This window comes from Nelusetta ayraudi, unplaced genomic scaffold, assembly GCF_046127955.1.
Source record: "Nelusetta ayraudi isolate G7.1 ecotype Tasmania unplaced genomic scaffold, CSIRO-AGI_Nayr_v1 ptg000011l, whole genome shotgun sequence".
NCBI classification, from domain to species: Eukaryota; Metazoa; Chordata; class Actinopteri; order Tetraodontiformes; family Monacanthidae; genus Nelusetta; species Nelusetta ayraudi.
In genome coordinates, this window is record NW_027466061.1 from 5,195,879 (window position 1) to 5,210,871 (window position 14,993).

At 45.2% G+C, this 14,993-nt stretch overlaps 1 protein-coding gene across 2 annotated transcripts; it reads right to left on the bottom strand.

The window, feature by feature from the left end:
- Positions 1 to 430: 430 nt before the first annotated feature.
- On the bottom strand, positions 431 to 14,148 carry esrra (estrogen-related receptor alpha). Of its 2 annotated transcripts, XM_076020235.1 has the most exons (8): positions 13,804 to 14,148; positions 12,241 to 12,337; positions 7,990 to 8,367; positions 7,158 to 7,274; positions 6,907 to 7,020; positions 5,894 to 6,061; positions 5,000 to 5,269; positions 431 to 3,901 (listed from the first exon to the last, which is right to left on the bottom strand). In XM_076020235.1, the coding sequence occupies exons 3-8, from the start codon at positions 8,360 to 8,362 to the stop codon at positions 3,648 to 3,650; spliced, it is 1,296 nt and encodes a 431-aa protein (XP_075876350.1). In that variant the 5' UTR covers positions 8,363 to 8,367; positions 12,241 to 12,337; positions 13,804 to 14,148; the 3' UTR covers positions 431 to 3,647. The 2 variants fall into 2 exon arrangements, with proteins under 2 accessions (XP_075876350.1, XP_075876351.1); XM_076020236.1 differs by lacking the exons at positions 12,241 to 12,337; positions 13,804 to 14,148 and adding an exon at positions 10,926 to 11,137.
- Positions 14,149 to 14,993: the final 845 nt, after the last annotated feature.

The window sequence follows — 14,993 nt, forward strand, 5'->3', positions numbered from 1 at the left end:
GGCACACTTCAGGAAACAGCTAAATTGCATAATAAGACTTAAGCACGCCGCATGGAAGTATAACGCTGGAGAGGGCTTGGATATTATTCTGTTGTTCAGAAATTCTCATTGAAGATGTGACTGCGGCCTCTCCAATTCAGAATTAAGAATAAAGGTGGTTGGATCTTGTAATGGAACAAGAGGAAGTGATGCAGGATAGTAGTTGTGAAGTAAGTGTGCATTGGAAGACAATTCGTGGCTGCTGTGATTTCCTAATCATTTGTCCTGGCTCAGTGATAGCATAGATGTTCAACTGCAGATTACAGTGTTAACAGTCTTCATCATCGCACCGAGTAGTATATACAAACAAAAACACTGCATACTTGCCTGTGTGTTATAATAACATCCTACAATGTACACAGACAAACGTACATAAATACAGGACCAATGATTTGTGGTGGTGGTGTGTCCATTTATTACACAGCACAAAGCACCTACAATAACTCTCTCTCATGTCAGACAGCGGGCTGATCTCACTTTTTTTTTCACAGTGATCTTTAATGTGGACATGTTCAGACAAGGACATCAAACGGTCTAATCTAAATGAAACAAACAAAATGAGGAGGGGGAAAACAGCCTACACACAGAAATTCACAGCCAGTATCACACACAGAAATAAAGCCGTGTCAACAAACAACGGTAAATTGAGTAAAAAATAGAATTTAATCATTTAAATAGTTTTTCAAAATACAAACATTGATTTGAACTTCTAAATAATATGTTTAGTTTCTATTCATTATAACTGGCAATGTTAAATGTACACTGTGGCTATACAAGGAAATGTGTGAGGTTTGGTAATTTATTGTATTGCTCATTTATATTGATGCGCGTATAGTTATTAAACCTACAAAGAGCCGTCTAATTTCAACAGTGACACTGGAAATATTATTTCCATATCGAAAACATCTAAAGGTTGATGACAAAAAAAATCCTAGTTTAAAGGTCCCATACTATCATCATTTTAAGGTCTTCATTTTTCATCCCGACCTCCAAGTGGAGCAGCATTGCACAATAAAGAAAAAGACAAAAAAAAAAAAAAAAACAGCATTCTTTTTACCCATTCAGCCTCTTGCCACGACATTCTGTTTTAGCCTCCTGCTAAAGCTGATGCTTTGTGGAAACTGTTGATGTATTTGGTATAATATGGGACCTTTAAAGGACAAAATTACGTCATTAATGTAGGGTATTTGTAAGTTTTCAGAATATATTTTAGTAAACAATTAGGAGACTGACAGACCAGTTTAGAATTATTTAAAGTCTAACTTTTGAACCACCAAACATGTATTAGCTGCAGCTTGGAAGTGCTACCTATAGCTAATTAACAGCTTGTGTGTAAGACCAAATTTCCAAAATTGAAACATCAACAAAAAACTACAGATTTTTCAAGCCGCAAATTCACTGCTGTGACAAAAAGCAGTTTGTACCTTGGGGGATTCGTACAAAACAGTCAATGTGACAGCTGCATCTTGCAGGGAAGATAACAAAAGTCAAAGATGCAAAGTGTTTGCAAAACCGCAGAACATTCAATTAACCCAGCAGTAAAGCCAAGAAATCAAAAGATTAAACGTTAAGTTTGTCCCCACAGTTACTTGGCCGTCTGGCTTACTCTGCCTTCTGAGGTAGCCCTCTGTAGCCTCGCTGCTAAATCTGCAGTCATGTAAATTGCTCCCTAAAATGCTTTAAAAACAAAAACAAACCAAAAAAAAAAAACATGCAAATCCTTTCTTTAAACCAACACAAACAACAAAAAAAAACAATCATGTCCTGAAGGGAGAAACTCCTTCTCAATACTAAACCCCACAAGTGTCACAATGTAAATAAAATACCCTTAAATCCTAGAAAGGAAGATTTATGAAAAAGCAAGTTTCAAGTCTTTACAAATATCTGAACACTGTAAGCTGCACAAATAGAATTGTGATGGGGCGGGGGGGTCATCTCATATTTGCTGGCTTTTTATTATTTTTCCAATGGTAAATTGCAGTTTTTCTTATATTAAAATGGAACTGTACATGGCTGAAAGACCTAAGGCCCCTCTAGGCCACTATATTCTTGTTATATTCACAGATCTGACTTTGGCAGCAGATACTGTAGGCTTTGCATTACATGTGAAGCTTCTTACAATAGTCGCCTATATTAATATGCACACAACCTGCAGAACAATGAGTGTGACTTTCAATCTAAAAGATGTTGCATATGTTGCATTTGGGTCTGTCCAGAGCCCTTCAGGACCCCGACCAAGTAGGACCTCGCGTAACCTATATACACCGAGGAGGGATCTGAGCTGAGCTTTTCAGTGACGTACCTCACCACTGGAGACAACGCAGCCAAATCTCAACAAAGTCAATGTTCGACACTGTAGCCCGCAGGTCAGCACAGCGCAGCTGCTCAAGTCAGAGACAGTGGTTGGATCTCATACGAGGAAGTTTGAAATAAAAAAAAAAAAAAAGAAAAGGAAAAAAATTATGAGGCATGTAATTTCTATCCACCACTTGTACCAGACTGGCTTGAATGTCAAAGACTTGTATTCTATCCCTGATCTCAGTGTAGCTCATTGGTTTCGACTGCGCAGGAACACACACTTTTGGATGGAAGTCAGGTTTTTTTGTTGAGTCTTTTTTTGCTTCCCTCGTACGCAATGTTAGTCACATGGAACCCCCCCGGGATGCATTTCATCCTGGTACAGCATTCTGAAATTACGCCATCTTTGCACACAAAAAACTGATTGCACAACCTTTATAAAGAATGACACACCTACTGTGTGCACCAGCAGTTCCCAACTCCATTGGTTTTAAAGCCCACAAGTGCGGACAAATCTACTCACCAGGCAACTGCGACCCAAATGTCTTTATACTAGAAGCTACAATTAGTTTGGTTTTTTTAAGTTAGAAAAATTAACTGGGCCCGGGAGCAGTGAACTGCTGATGACACACAACTAGGTGCCTTCTCATTTTCTCAACGTGACAGACCAAAATTGAGTCATATTGCTTTTCAACATATTGCAAGTTATTCCTATGAGTTTGCCTACAACGGCATGCTAAGCTAAAGTAATTACAAGCACTCTGTGAGCACGTCCGGCGGACCCTATGCTAGACCTTTAAGCCTTTTCGCCGCATATGTTGCTATGGCTTTTATGAGTAGATGTCACATTGTTAGTTTTCACTGTTGTCGTCGTTTTTTTCTTTGAAAACGTCCAGACACCGCGTGAGCGCAGCCTGTCGTCGGGTACCTTAACATTTGTTCTTCAGTGGTTATGCAACGTCGGCTCAAAGCGTGGATGGGCACGCCATGGAGGTGGTTGGAACTGAGAAGCGTCTCTGTTCTGTTTGGCATTGTTTGTTTTTTTTCACTATTGGATCTCCGGGTGTTTGGCAGTTACATCTCAACGCGAGCGGCCGCATCCCAAAAGCAGGGGCGCGGCCGCAAAGTTTCTCATTTCTCTCGTTTCTTAACGCAGCCTTCGGGGGAGGAATTAAAAAGGAGGGGGTTTCCCTCCATGATTCTCTAAAGTTTTCTCGTGCGAGTCACAGACCACTCCTTCAACTTCATCGACTAGAGTCTCCGCCGGCCTTTCCCAGCGTCCCGTCCTCATCTCCGCCGCCCCCGGCACCTTAGGGCGAGTCCATCATGGCTTCCAGCATCTCCAAGAATAGTTTGTGCATGGGAACGCCGCCGCGGGTCTTGATGCTGTAGAAGGTGGTGAGAGCGCGGCCAGCAGTCTGTCTGAGGAGAGGCAGCGTTAAGAGGAGGCGGCCGGCCCGCTGGGGGTCGTCCGGGCGCCGCTGACACTCCAGCTCCAGCAGGGCCTGGTGGAGGAGGTCCCGCAGCTTCTGCACGGCCTCCATGTCTTCAATGTAAACAGAGTCTGGTGGAATGACAGAGGACACACGGTCAATATTCTCAGCTTTTTTTGGTTCTTTTGCTTTGACCATTAACTTGTTACAAATACAAACTCATGACTGCCCTTTGTTTACTAAACAAACAGCGGCTCTGTAATGCAAGCAGGATGTGCCTGGTGATCTGTTGACAGTAATCTCAAGGAAGGGACGTCTGCATAAAAAGGTTGGCAGGAGGAAAACCTGCCGCCGCCACGATCCTTTCTAGTCTCAGCGTGTTTCCATGAAATCAGCACATCACTGGATGTTAACCTGTGCCGTTGCGCTGGCAGCGTTGCACTTTCTGCTGCACCTTACAGTTGAAATACGAGGTCTCCATCCTGCTGCTAATGTGCTGACATGATAAACAGGTGAAGCTGAAAGACTAGACTGCACACTGGGCTGATTACACCGACTAGCCTTCTGCTCATCAGAAACTTGCAAGTCCAACGACTGCATTCATAACGGATTCTTAAGGGATACAGTGACGGCAGCTTCATTTGGTGCGCCCACCTAAACTTAATGTCGCCTATTCTAAATGTATGTCATAGTTATTACTTTGTTTAGCCCCATGTTATTTCAGTTACCTGTTTTTGTGGTAGCGTGTATCAGCGCTGCAAGACTTTAGCACAACAAAACAAGAACTAATTAAGGCAGAGGTCACTTTATACTCGTTCAACTCAAGCTTCTTCTCACTCCTTTCAAACAGGTCACTTGTTTTCTTTTTTGTGTTTTATTAATTGTGCTTCCTCACATTTTCTTTCTATGTGATTTTATATTAAGCAGTTAGGAAGCCCCGTCAAATTTGCATATTTGAAATAAATTATATAAAAAAAAACGTATTTGATTAAATGGCATTTGTTAACAGACACTCAGGATTAGGAATAAACCCGATGCGTCGCTAAAATGCTTTCATTTCACACCAGACTGGAGTCATGTTTGAAAGGCCATCAATAATCAGTTTTTATCAACACTGCCAGTGACCAAAGGTTCAGTTCAGTCAACATGAATTATTCTTTCAGCCAGTTCGCATGACCGTGTCGAGCACATTTGGTGCGTGCGCGGTTCCCCCGGGCGTGCATCGGTACCTGAGTTAGTGAGTGCAATGGCTTTAAGCATGACGAACTCCTCGCGGTCCACGTTCAGCGCGCGGAAGCGGCGGGCCAGCTGACTAATTGCCGCGTTCAGCTCCGTCAGTCCGGCGACGCGTGACATTTCCTCATCAAGGACAAAGTCCTCGGCGAACACCACCTCCTCATCGCAGCCCAGCGAGCGGTAGGCGACGCCCAGCACCAGCACCTCCAGCCACACCGACTGCAGCACGGACATCTGGTCTGCCAGGGAGAGCGACAGGAAGCCTGCGGCGGCGAGGGACAGGCAGATTTAAATGCAAGGGAATACGGGGTAGTACAGTAGCTGAATGATTAGCTGCACGCTGAAGGCTGCTTGTGATCAAACATTAGCTTGTTCAGCTGATTACAGCACAGCTCCTGCTCTCCACAGCAGCGTCTCTCTGGACAAACTACTACTGCTGCTGTGGCGTGGTGCATGCGCAGGTCACAACTTGTCCACGAGAGCGTTTTTGACTTTTTGGATCGTGTATTTGATGAGTTTGTGGGAGGAAGACCAGGACCTCCATTTTACTGGCACAGCAGCTGGAAGCTCTTCCCCACTGGATCTCAAATTAACCGGTACTGATGATTAAAAGGAATGCACCAACTCATATGACTGCAGGAATTGTGGCAATAGGCCAATTTACCAAAATATTGAACTATTCCTTTAAGCTTCAAATATCACAATCTGAGCGGGAGAGGACATGCATATTATCATCTGCATTCTAGTTCTATCAAAATTGAAATATGCTCTGAATAAATTGATGACAAAGCAAGTTTTCTGGGGGGATATTTTTGAGTCTATCCTGCTCAGTGAGATTAGATCGTTCTCAACCCGCCGCACTTTCATATCCTGACTGCATCTCCTACCGGGAATGTGTTTGGCCCAGCCGATGATGACGACCAGCTCGCGGTCGGCGAGGTCACACAGGGTGGTGAGTGTACGCTGGGCCGTGTCTGGCTGCAGGGGGTCCGGCATGGCAAATAACTTCTCCGGTTCTGCCACGAGGAGGTGGGACACGATGATGTTGGAGGAGCCTAGGAAACCAAAAAACATTCATTCATTCATCTTCCATACCCGCTTCTTCCTGAGCTCAGGGTCACGGGGGTCTGCTGGAGTCTATCCCAGCTGTCATAGGGCGAAGGCAGGGTGACACCCTGGACAAGTCGCCAGGGCAACCAAAAAACAAAAAAACACATTCATTGATGCACTCATTCAAGCTGTATGTACAAGAGATATTGATGCTGCTATTGTGTCTTGAGTATTAACACACACAACTGCAATTTGCCTGATTGCCGCAGCAATGTTTTTGTTTACTATTACTGTAGATCAATCATAAATGAATCAAGTCACTGGAACTGTAATTTTACTCAGGTGACAGGAAGAGCACTCATATTTTGAACCACAGTGTGAGGGTCATTCTGTATCTCTGCACACAGTGGGTGCTTTGTTCATCATTTCAGGTCATCCATCGACTACCAACGCATTTTCAAGTAAACTTCCTCAAATGGCCTCATTTTAGATATATTGCGCCTGTGATGAATGTCTGTGGCCGTTTCTAAAACACCGCAATGGCTGCTGGTGTTGCAGTGATGGAGTTTGCCATTACACTATTGATTAACAGCTGATAAAGGGTTGCCTCGCAGCAGTCAAGTGCCTCTTACTGGGGCTGGACAGAAGACACTCGGGCACTCAATGTCATACTTCTTAATGGTTGGGAGTTTATTTAGCTGTTTAAAAAGCAACACGTGAGCATTTCAGATCATCTTCTTATATAAAACATCCAGGACTCGTCAAACTTCTTTGGGTCCGACTCTTTAAACATTATATTCCGCTGTATTGTGCCGTAAAACTAAGGCCACAGCGTGAGCCGGACTCCCACCTTTTTCACTCTCCTTTGTCAGTGGTAGAGGGGCACTCTGGTATGTGGCGTTCTCCACTTCGGGGCGTCTCTTGTACTTTTGCCGTCCTCCTCTCACTCTGTCGAGGCGAACTCCTTCGTTGTGAAAAAATCAAAACGACTGGGGTTAAATGCGGCGAGAACAAAGATCAAGCATATCCCGTTTCAGGAAAAATCAACACGAAGGAAAATGAAGTCCGGTGGCAAAGCCGCTGCACACCGCTGGCACTGACCCTCTTTCAGCATGCCAACTTTGAGGCACTTGGTGAAGCGGCATGCCTGGCAAGCCTTCCTGCGCCTCTTGGTGATCTCGCACTCGTTCGATGCCGGACAGCTGTACTCGATGTTACCTGAGCGGCAGAACAGAAAAAAAGCATTACCAGTCTGAGGAAGACGCAAAACAGTCAGCGTGATGAAGTGTTTATTAAGCATTCAACAAGCATGTTGAGATGAGGGGGGGGTGGGGGGGGCTCACAGAGGCTTGCTTTCAAACTAACTTTCAGGGACACATTTATTATTTTAACTGCTCCCTGTTCTGTATTATTCATAACACCTTGACAAGTCAGATGAATTAAAGGAAAATACTCCATCACAACCAGGAAGAACAACACACTGCTCTGTGCCACAAGTCTCGCTAGTTGGAGATAGTCTGAAGTAAAATGAATGTATTTTAAAACTGTGCTCTAGCCAATGTGGCTTGTCCTGTATTTGTATTTATTTAATTATTTAATCTGTGTACTATCTGTCTATATGATGTCTTCTTGTCTGTGTCTATTGTGTATTTTATTGAAGAGTCTATTAACATGTGGCAAAGGGACTACCGATGGAAATTAGCCTTCAGCTAACTCGTGTAGATTTACTTCCCCATGGAAATGTTGATCAATGTGCTTTGTCCCATTTCTAAAAATAAAACGTTTGAATCTTGAGTGGAATGTAAAATACCTACACCTCAAAATGAAGAAATCTTTTTCTCTACCATGTACATTAGAACGTGTTGGCAAGCAAGTGTTTCTGTCACTCGGCTCTGCAAAAGAAAACCCTCCTCCTTGTGGTCATAACACACACCTTGGATGGTCCTCTTGAAAAAGGCTTTGCAGGCTTCGCACGACGCCACGCCGTAGTGGTAACCCGAGGCCACGTCCCCGCACACCAAACACAGCCTCTTGGGCAGCGTGCTCAGGGCGTACTTGCAGCGGCCGGCTCCGTTTCCGGCGGGGCCCTCCTCTGCGCCGTCGCCGGCCTCGTCTTTGAAGTGGCAGCGCAGCGCCGGCGTGTACAGCGGCGGCGAGTAGCGCTTGACGCCATCTCCCCGGGTGCCTCCGCTCTGGGACGAGTCTGAGGACGCCCCGCCGGGGCTCGTCCGACCCCCGCCGCCGCCCTCTGGGCTGCTCGGCTCCGCCTTTATGTAGACGTCCGACCGGCGCTCCCTGGAAGACATGATGCCTGCAAAGGAAGAGATAAAAAGCAGAGAAGAGTGAAAGGAAGAAAAGGTGCTCTCCATCTCTAAAGCCTCCCTGATACGCAGACTCTGGTCTCAAAAGTCACAGGTCATGTGTTAATAGTATGAACAAGCCACTGTGGATGGTACCACAAGTATAACAGGGTTTAACTTGTCTGTAATGTCCACAAAGGCTTGACTGTATATTCAGGTCATTCCTCTCTGCCTTGACGTCGACCACGTGGGACGATCTGAATGCAAAGACGGGATTCACGGGCGGACGGGCGAGACAATTCCACGTGGACGTCGTTCATTTTGTTGCCTAAATTCAGCAGAAAGCAAACGCAGCTGCAGAAAATCAGGCCAAGTCCATCTTATCTGCAATCACCACTCACTCATTGATAGGCAAATAACGTGGTTAATTCTCGTCACTGTCGTGTCATCTGCCTCTGGCGGGGGCACATGCGGTGCAAAACACATCAATCTCGCAAATAAAAGGCTGAGACATAAGACGACAAGACGGACGGTGGCTCCTGCTGGCTTTGCTTCCTCCCTCACTCTTCGGCAGCACTCAGTCCTCTTCCCGTTTGTGCTATTTATTCCTCCGTTGGACTTTTGAATCCATTACAAAGACACCTTAAGGTTTCACCAAACCAGAGGCTTCCGTGCCTAAAGCAAAGCCATACCGTCCCCGAGTCATGTGCGCGCCACGTACTCGTTGTCTGTGACATTTATAGACATTAAAATAGCCAAGGTGACAGGATGAAGGTCACCCGGCTCGTGAACAGTGACCATGCCTTCCTCTTCAGAGACATAACTCATGTTCAAGTATGGCAGTGAGAGTACTGCAGCGAACCTGCGTGCCTGCCAAAGGCTTGCGGTGGTTTCAATTTTATTACAAGAACTATGCCGGGAAGCCTGTATGAACACAGGCACGCAGAAAACACAAGTGCACTTTGTGGATTTTGCCCTTCTGACAGGGGGAAAAAATAAACAACAGTATATCACCTATAATAACCACTCAAAATTTGTATTCTAAGCAGAATGATCATTCAAAAAGCACTCATCTGACAACACAATGTACAAAAACACACACGACTGAGGTGACACAAGCTACAAATGTGATAATTAATCTGCAGCAAATATAGGACATTCACGTTTAATGAACTAATAATTGAACACTGTAGCGCATTATAATTTGTCAATTGTCAGGGCTTTTTAGTATTAATAATACGCTGACTGAAACAGTGGGCCTCAAGGCCGACGAAGATGTGATATCACATGGAGATCTGTGACGGGGAGTTTAGCGACGGCATTAATATTTGTGAGAACAGAGTTCCCTGCTCAAAGTGCGGGAATAATTTTCCGATTGACCGCAAAGATTGTTCAAGTCATGTTATTACACCCCTATTGGGAGCCCTTGTCAGTGCGTTATGAACAAAGGCGACGTGTTGATGTTAAATTACGCTGCACACAACGGGCCGGAGGAGATACATGTGCATGAAATATGGTTAGACGGTACAGTGGTTCAGTGGCAGCCGGTGTGTTTGCAAAGTGTTGCAACAATGCATGACTGCTGGTCAGTTCATTGCTCTGATCTTTCGCCCTGCCGACAAGGACAGCATTATATGAAGGCCCATTACACGTGTGTCAAAAATTAACTCAACATTAACTCAATTCGTCTGGCAGGAAGCCAATTTGTCTTGCACTAAACATTTTTTTTTTTTTTTTAGTTTTTCATCTATAAATCATCACATTACTAGAAGGAACAATGTGTACATACAGCATTAATCATCCTGTACGAAGACGAGTGCCGCACAGGTTGGCATACTTATCTACTTTACCAGATGAAAAAGGCGCTGGTCCACGAATATATAACCTACTCATGCACGACTCTTTGAAAATCAAAGGCTACCTTTATCATATTTAGCGCAGTAACAGATAATTGTGTCCTACAGTTGCTCCATGTTCGGGTTGGAGTTTGTACCCCGTGGACTCGATAGTAACTCTTGGCAAGGCAGCAAACAAGGGGGAGGTTCGCAGAAAACCTCGACCGTTTAAAGTTTAGCTCGCTCTCACCGGGTCCAAAAGCTCTCGGAAGTGATGAAAAACATATACGTGCACATATACGTGCACATATACGTGTGATTCAGGGTTTAAACGCGTCGATCTTTAAACGTCACGTAATCTCCCATGTGCACCGCTGGCCACTGCCACATCTGTTTGGTCAACTGGGAGGAAAGCTAATCAAAATAAGCTAAATAAACGGTCACCCCAACCCAAACAATATAAATGATGCCCATAACACACGTTTAGCCCGCTTCAATGCTCTGTCACACATACTGCAGACAAGTAAAGCCTGTTTATCTGCCGGCTACTACCAGCATGTTTTGAGCAGCGTTAGCATTAGCTCCAGCAACAGCAGACGATACGCTGCTGGTTGGCCACCGTTTTAGCAACAGAAGCTAGCCGCGGCTAGCGCTAATCCTGACTGACCAGCTCTCTCCTCACTATGCCGACGGCTATTTTTGGCCACTGTAACCCGGACTAGGCTGCATCTTACCTGATAACGTGGACCCTTTTAGCACGTTAAGCGCGGCGTGATATCATGGCACACGCTGGGAGAAAATCTGTTTGTCAGCCCACTCCTTCTTTCGCTAGCTGTCGACTATGCGTGATTAGGTCTTGTTGTGCTGGCTGGCGAGGGATGGCTGGCTCGCACCTATCAACTAGGGACGATTAGAGCCACGTGAATTTGGACTGAGCTGTGACTTTTTCTGTCTTGCTCTCTCCCTCTCTCTCTTGAAAAATTCTAATTTTCATAATGATTGAGAAAGATAAAAGTGTATTTCACCTGAGATTTTGGGATTTTTTTTTTTGATTCCAAGATTAATGTCAGATGTGTAGATTCCTAATAGGAACTATGAACAGTGATTTGAAGCGACTTTAAAAGTTTAGAGTGACCACAAAGAATCATTACGACCGATCCTAAGATTCACATTCAGTTTGTTGCTCTTTTGCTGGACAATAAAAGGATTGCCTAACAATTATGATAGACACTCAAACGATGTCCTCGCCTGTCATTATGTTCAGTTCTGACACTGGATTTAAAAAAAGGTCAGACGTGATCATTCCAGGCTGAGGACCAGACGTTCCGACTTGATATGTAGCCTTTACTTACTAGCGTTACTTCCAAATAGTGATAAAGAGGATGTGAATTGTTTTCATTTCGCTGTTTTTGAGCATTTCAAACCACCAATGGCTGAGACTGCCTTTCACACCCCCGGCCTATTCTATGATGCTCAAACTTAATCTAACAAGTGACATAATAACAATTGATTCTGTTATTTTAAAAAATCACAATAGTTAAACAGATGTGTTTATATAAAGTTAATGGAAGTGTCTTGACATAAATGACACATATACCTATAACAAATTGGTACACAATTGTTCTAATGTTGCATCTATTTCACCCAAAGCTGCAAAAAGACTCACATAACAAGGTTGTGGCAGCACTGGACACCTCGGACTGCATATGAATCCTCTCTAGTCGCTTGTTTCCAAATGTCAATCCTAATCATGAGAGATGATGACGCTAAGAGCAGGTACCTGTAATAATTTGGATGTAAAACAAGTAGCCAACATCTTAAAATGATTGTTTCTGCTGCATTTCCGATTCCATATGCCAGTTATTAACACCGCCAGCCAAGAGTGCGTCGCATCATTACAAGAATGAGCTGTGGGGCAGGGGAGCCAATTGCCATGAGACAAAAAAAATAAAAATAAAACTCAAGCAAACAAACAATAACAGCCCTAATCCCCTGGGTGCTATCGCATAATGCTTCATCATCATGAGGAGTGATGTGAAAACAGATTACCTGTTTGTTAAACCGAAGTCTGAAGCGTATTTCACTCCCAGTGGTGGCTCGGTGAAGTGCTATTGCTCTCTTATGAATCTGTATCTTCTCAGGACACCTGCAAAGTAAAGAAAAAAAGTAATTGAGCTCTGTCACACAGTTTTACAGCAAAGTCATTTCCCTCACTGCACAGGGTTAGCCGTCGTTCCAGCGGTCAGCGTCGCGCACAGTTAGTCTGTTAGAGTGTACTGCATTTCACCAAAGAGGTTACTGTTTTAACTTTTGAGAATGGTTGTGTTGACTCTCGCTATGGCACACGCTGTGCCTGAATCTATACGGACTTCTGCCCACTGCTGGTGCACCCTCCCCCTTTTGCTCCATGACACACTCCAAAGGTCACACTCTCAGGAATGCTTGAAGGACAGACGGAATAAAGCCAACACCTTGTCTCGGAGACATGAGCCAAAGTTTGTGCAGAGTGCTCCCGCTGAGTTTAAATTGCACAAAAGCACAGGACGCATTGTTTTAAGTGACAGGAGGAAGAAGCAGACAGTATAATGTAGAGACAACTTCTGTTTTTCCACCTTTTAACCAAAAGTTGTCCTGGCAGACTGTAACTGACACAAACCAAGTCCTTCTTTAAACGTTTTCCCTTCTCTCTCATAACACAATTGATGCAAAAGGTTCGATTTAATCCGAGGTTGAAAAGGAGTATCTGACATGTATTTCAAGAATCTAACAACCAATTCAAGGAAATCAAGCAAATTATACAGTACTGGACTGGCACGACTTTGGCCGTGCCTTATCGCAATTCTTCTCGGGGACTCGGCGGTCTTTGACACGGACAGTGCATCATCACCGACTGGACATAAAACTCTTTTGGGGGAAGGGGGAGGTGAATGCTGCGGGCGGCGTGCACCGTGGAGACCCGCATGCACGGACCGCGAGGGTCACCTTGCCTACTGATCTCGGGAGCGGTTAAAAGGTTAATTGCCATAGTGGATTATGCCTTAAGATCAGTGACCTCAATCCCAGTGCGGCATGGCTGGAGGTCTCGCATAGTTCAGTGTGTTAAGGCAAGAGAGGAGAACGACGCCACGGGGTTAAAAGCCGCACTCTTAACGCGTGAGTGTGCTGCGCGCACTTGGAGAGGAACGCTAACTTGGTGGTGGTGGTGGTGGGGGACGATGCTGGGCGCTTTTGCGCCGCGATCGTCACCGGCGGTCTTGCATTATTACTCAATAACCGCGCGGGCGTTCTGTTAGCAGCGAAGTGGGGCGGCATTCATGCAGGGCTGATCAGCCGGCAGTTTGTGGCTGTCGTGCAATCCAGGATATACAAACTGCGTCTTTGAAGATAGAAACAAGATGCAAACATGCTACGCACACGGGAGTAAGCGGATCGTGACCCCTACCCCCAATAACGTGGCCGGGGAGAACCGTGCACGCACACCAAGGCTGCTTTTAAGACGACAAATAGACATCTTTGCGCGCAGATTAACACTATGCATCGCAGTAACTGACCGCTATGTGGAAAAATATGCAAATCGCCGTGTCGCCGGTTCTACGGTGGAGAGCTACTCACCGGATAATGTGCACGCATCGCAGGCTTGTTGTCTGTTTAATCTGAAGTCAGTCAAGTCAACGCTGCTTGCCAAGTCCCACAGTGGGTTAAAGCGGTTTAGCGGTGCCGTCCGAGCTTCCTGCGGTTTTCAGCATCGCATCTCCCCGCGCGACTACGAGTCGAGTCGATGACAACAACCGGCACGGCAAGGCACGACGCTGTCCGTCAGCTCGGTTCCGTAGGATCGCCCGCTGTTGTAAATTCTCGTCTTCTTCGGCTGTCTGCCACAGTCGAGGGTTGTATCTGGAAATCGGTGCTGAAAAATATCCCTGCGAAGGCTTCATATCCGGTTGGAAGCCTTTCATAATAACAGTACCATTTATGCAAAACGTCTGTTTTTCCCATGGAAGCGTCGTTAAACGAAGCGAATCCTGATATTTAATATTATCTATGTGCATAAATATTCATTTCGAACCAAAAAATGTTATTGCCATCGAAACAACAACACTATCAAACAGTTTAATTTCATCAGAGGAACTTCCGGTTTTGCATTACCTTTCAAACTAGCTTGACGCGGCTCGATGACGTAGTCTATCCCGTGCCTTTTCTCCTCCCTCTGCCAAATTTGCGTCCACAGTGTCTCCGTTACGTATACACGCACCTTCCACCAGCGTCATCGGCATTAGAATACGGGTCTGTACCTCGTGAATAAAAAATATATGGCCCAGTACCTTAATCCCGATTTAGTCCAGGCGTAGTGACTCCAAACAGTTTGTTTTAAATATGCAGCGGCGACATAACACAACGTGAACGCTTTTATTTTGAGCACATTTCCTCCCATCCAAAGAGAGAGAGAAGTTTCCGAAGGCAAAGAGGCAGCGGTCAACTGCCTGCAATGGTCAAAACCTCGAGGTTTTGATGGTCTTCCAATGTTGATTCACTGTTCATGAAGATATTTTTATGTCAAGTGTAGGAGGGGTGCGGGGGGGGGGGGTGCGGGTCCCTTGGAACGCGCCTCTATGGAAAATACAGTCATGCCCTCGGTCTTGTGACGCTGAGACGCCTCTTTCCTTCCTTCCTCCTGCTGCGTAATTTGGACGGGAGCCAAAGAGAGGAGACATCAAGGGATTTATGGGATAAGAAAGTGAAACAATCAGGGGGATAGTAGTATTGGTGGGTGAGGTGTGTGTGTGTGTGGGGGGGGGGGGGGG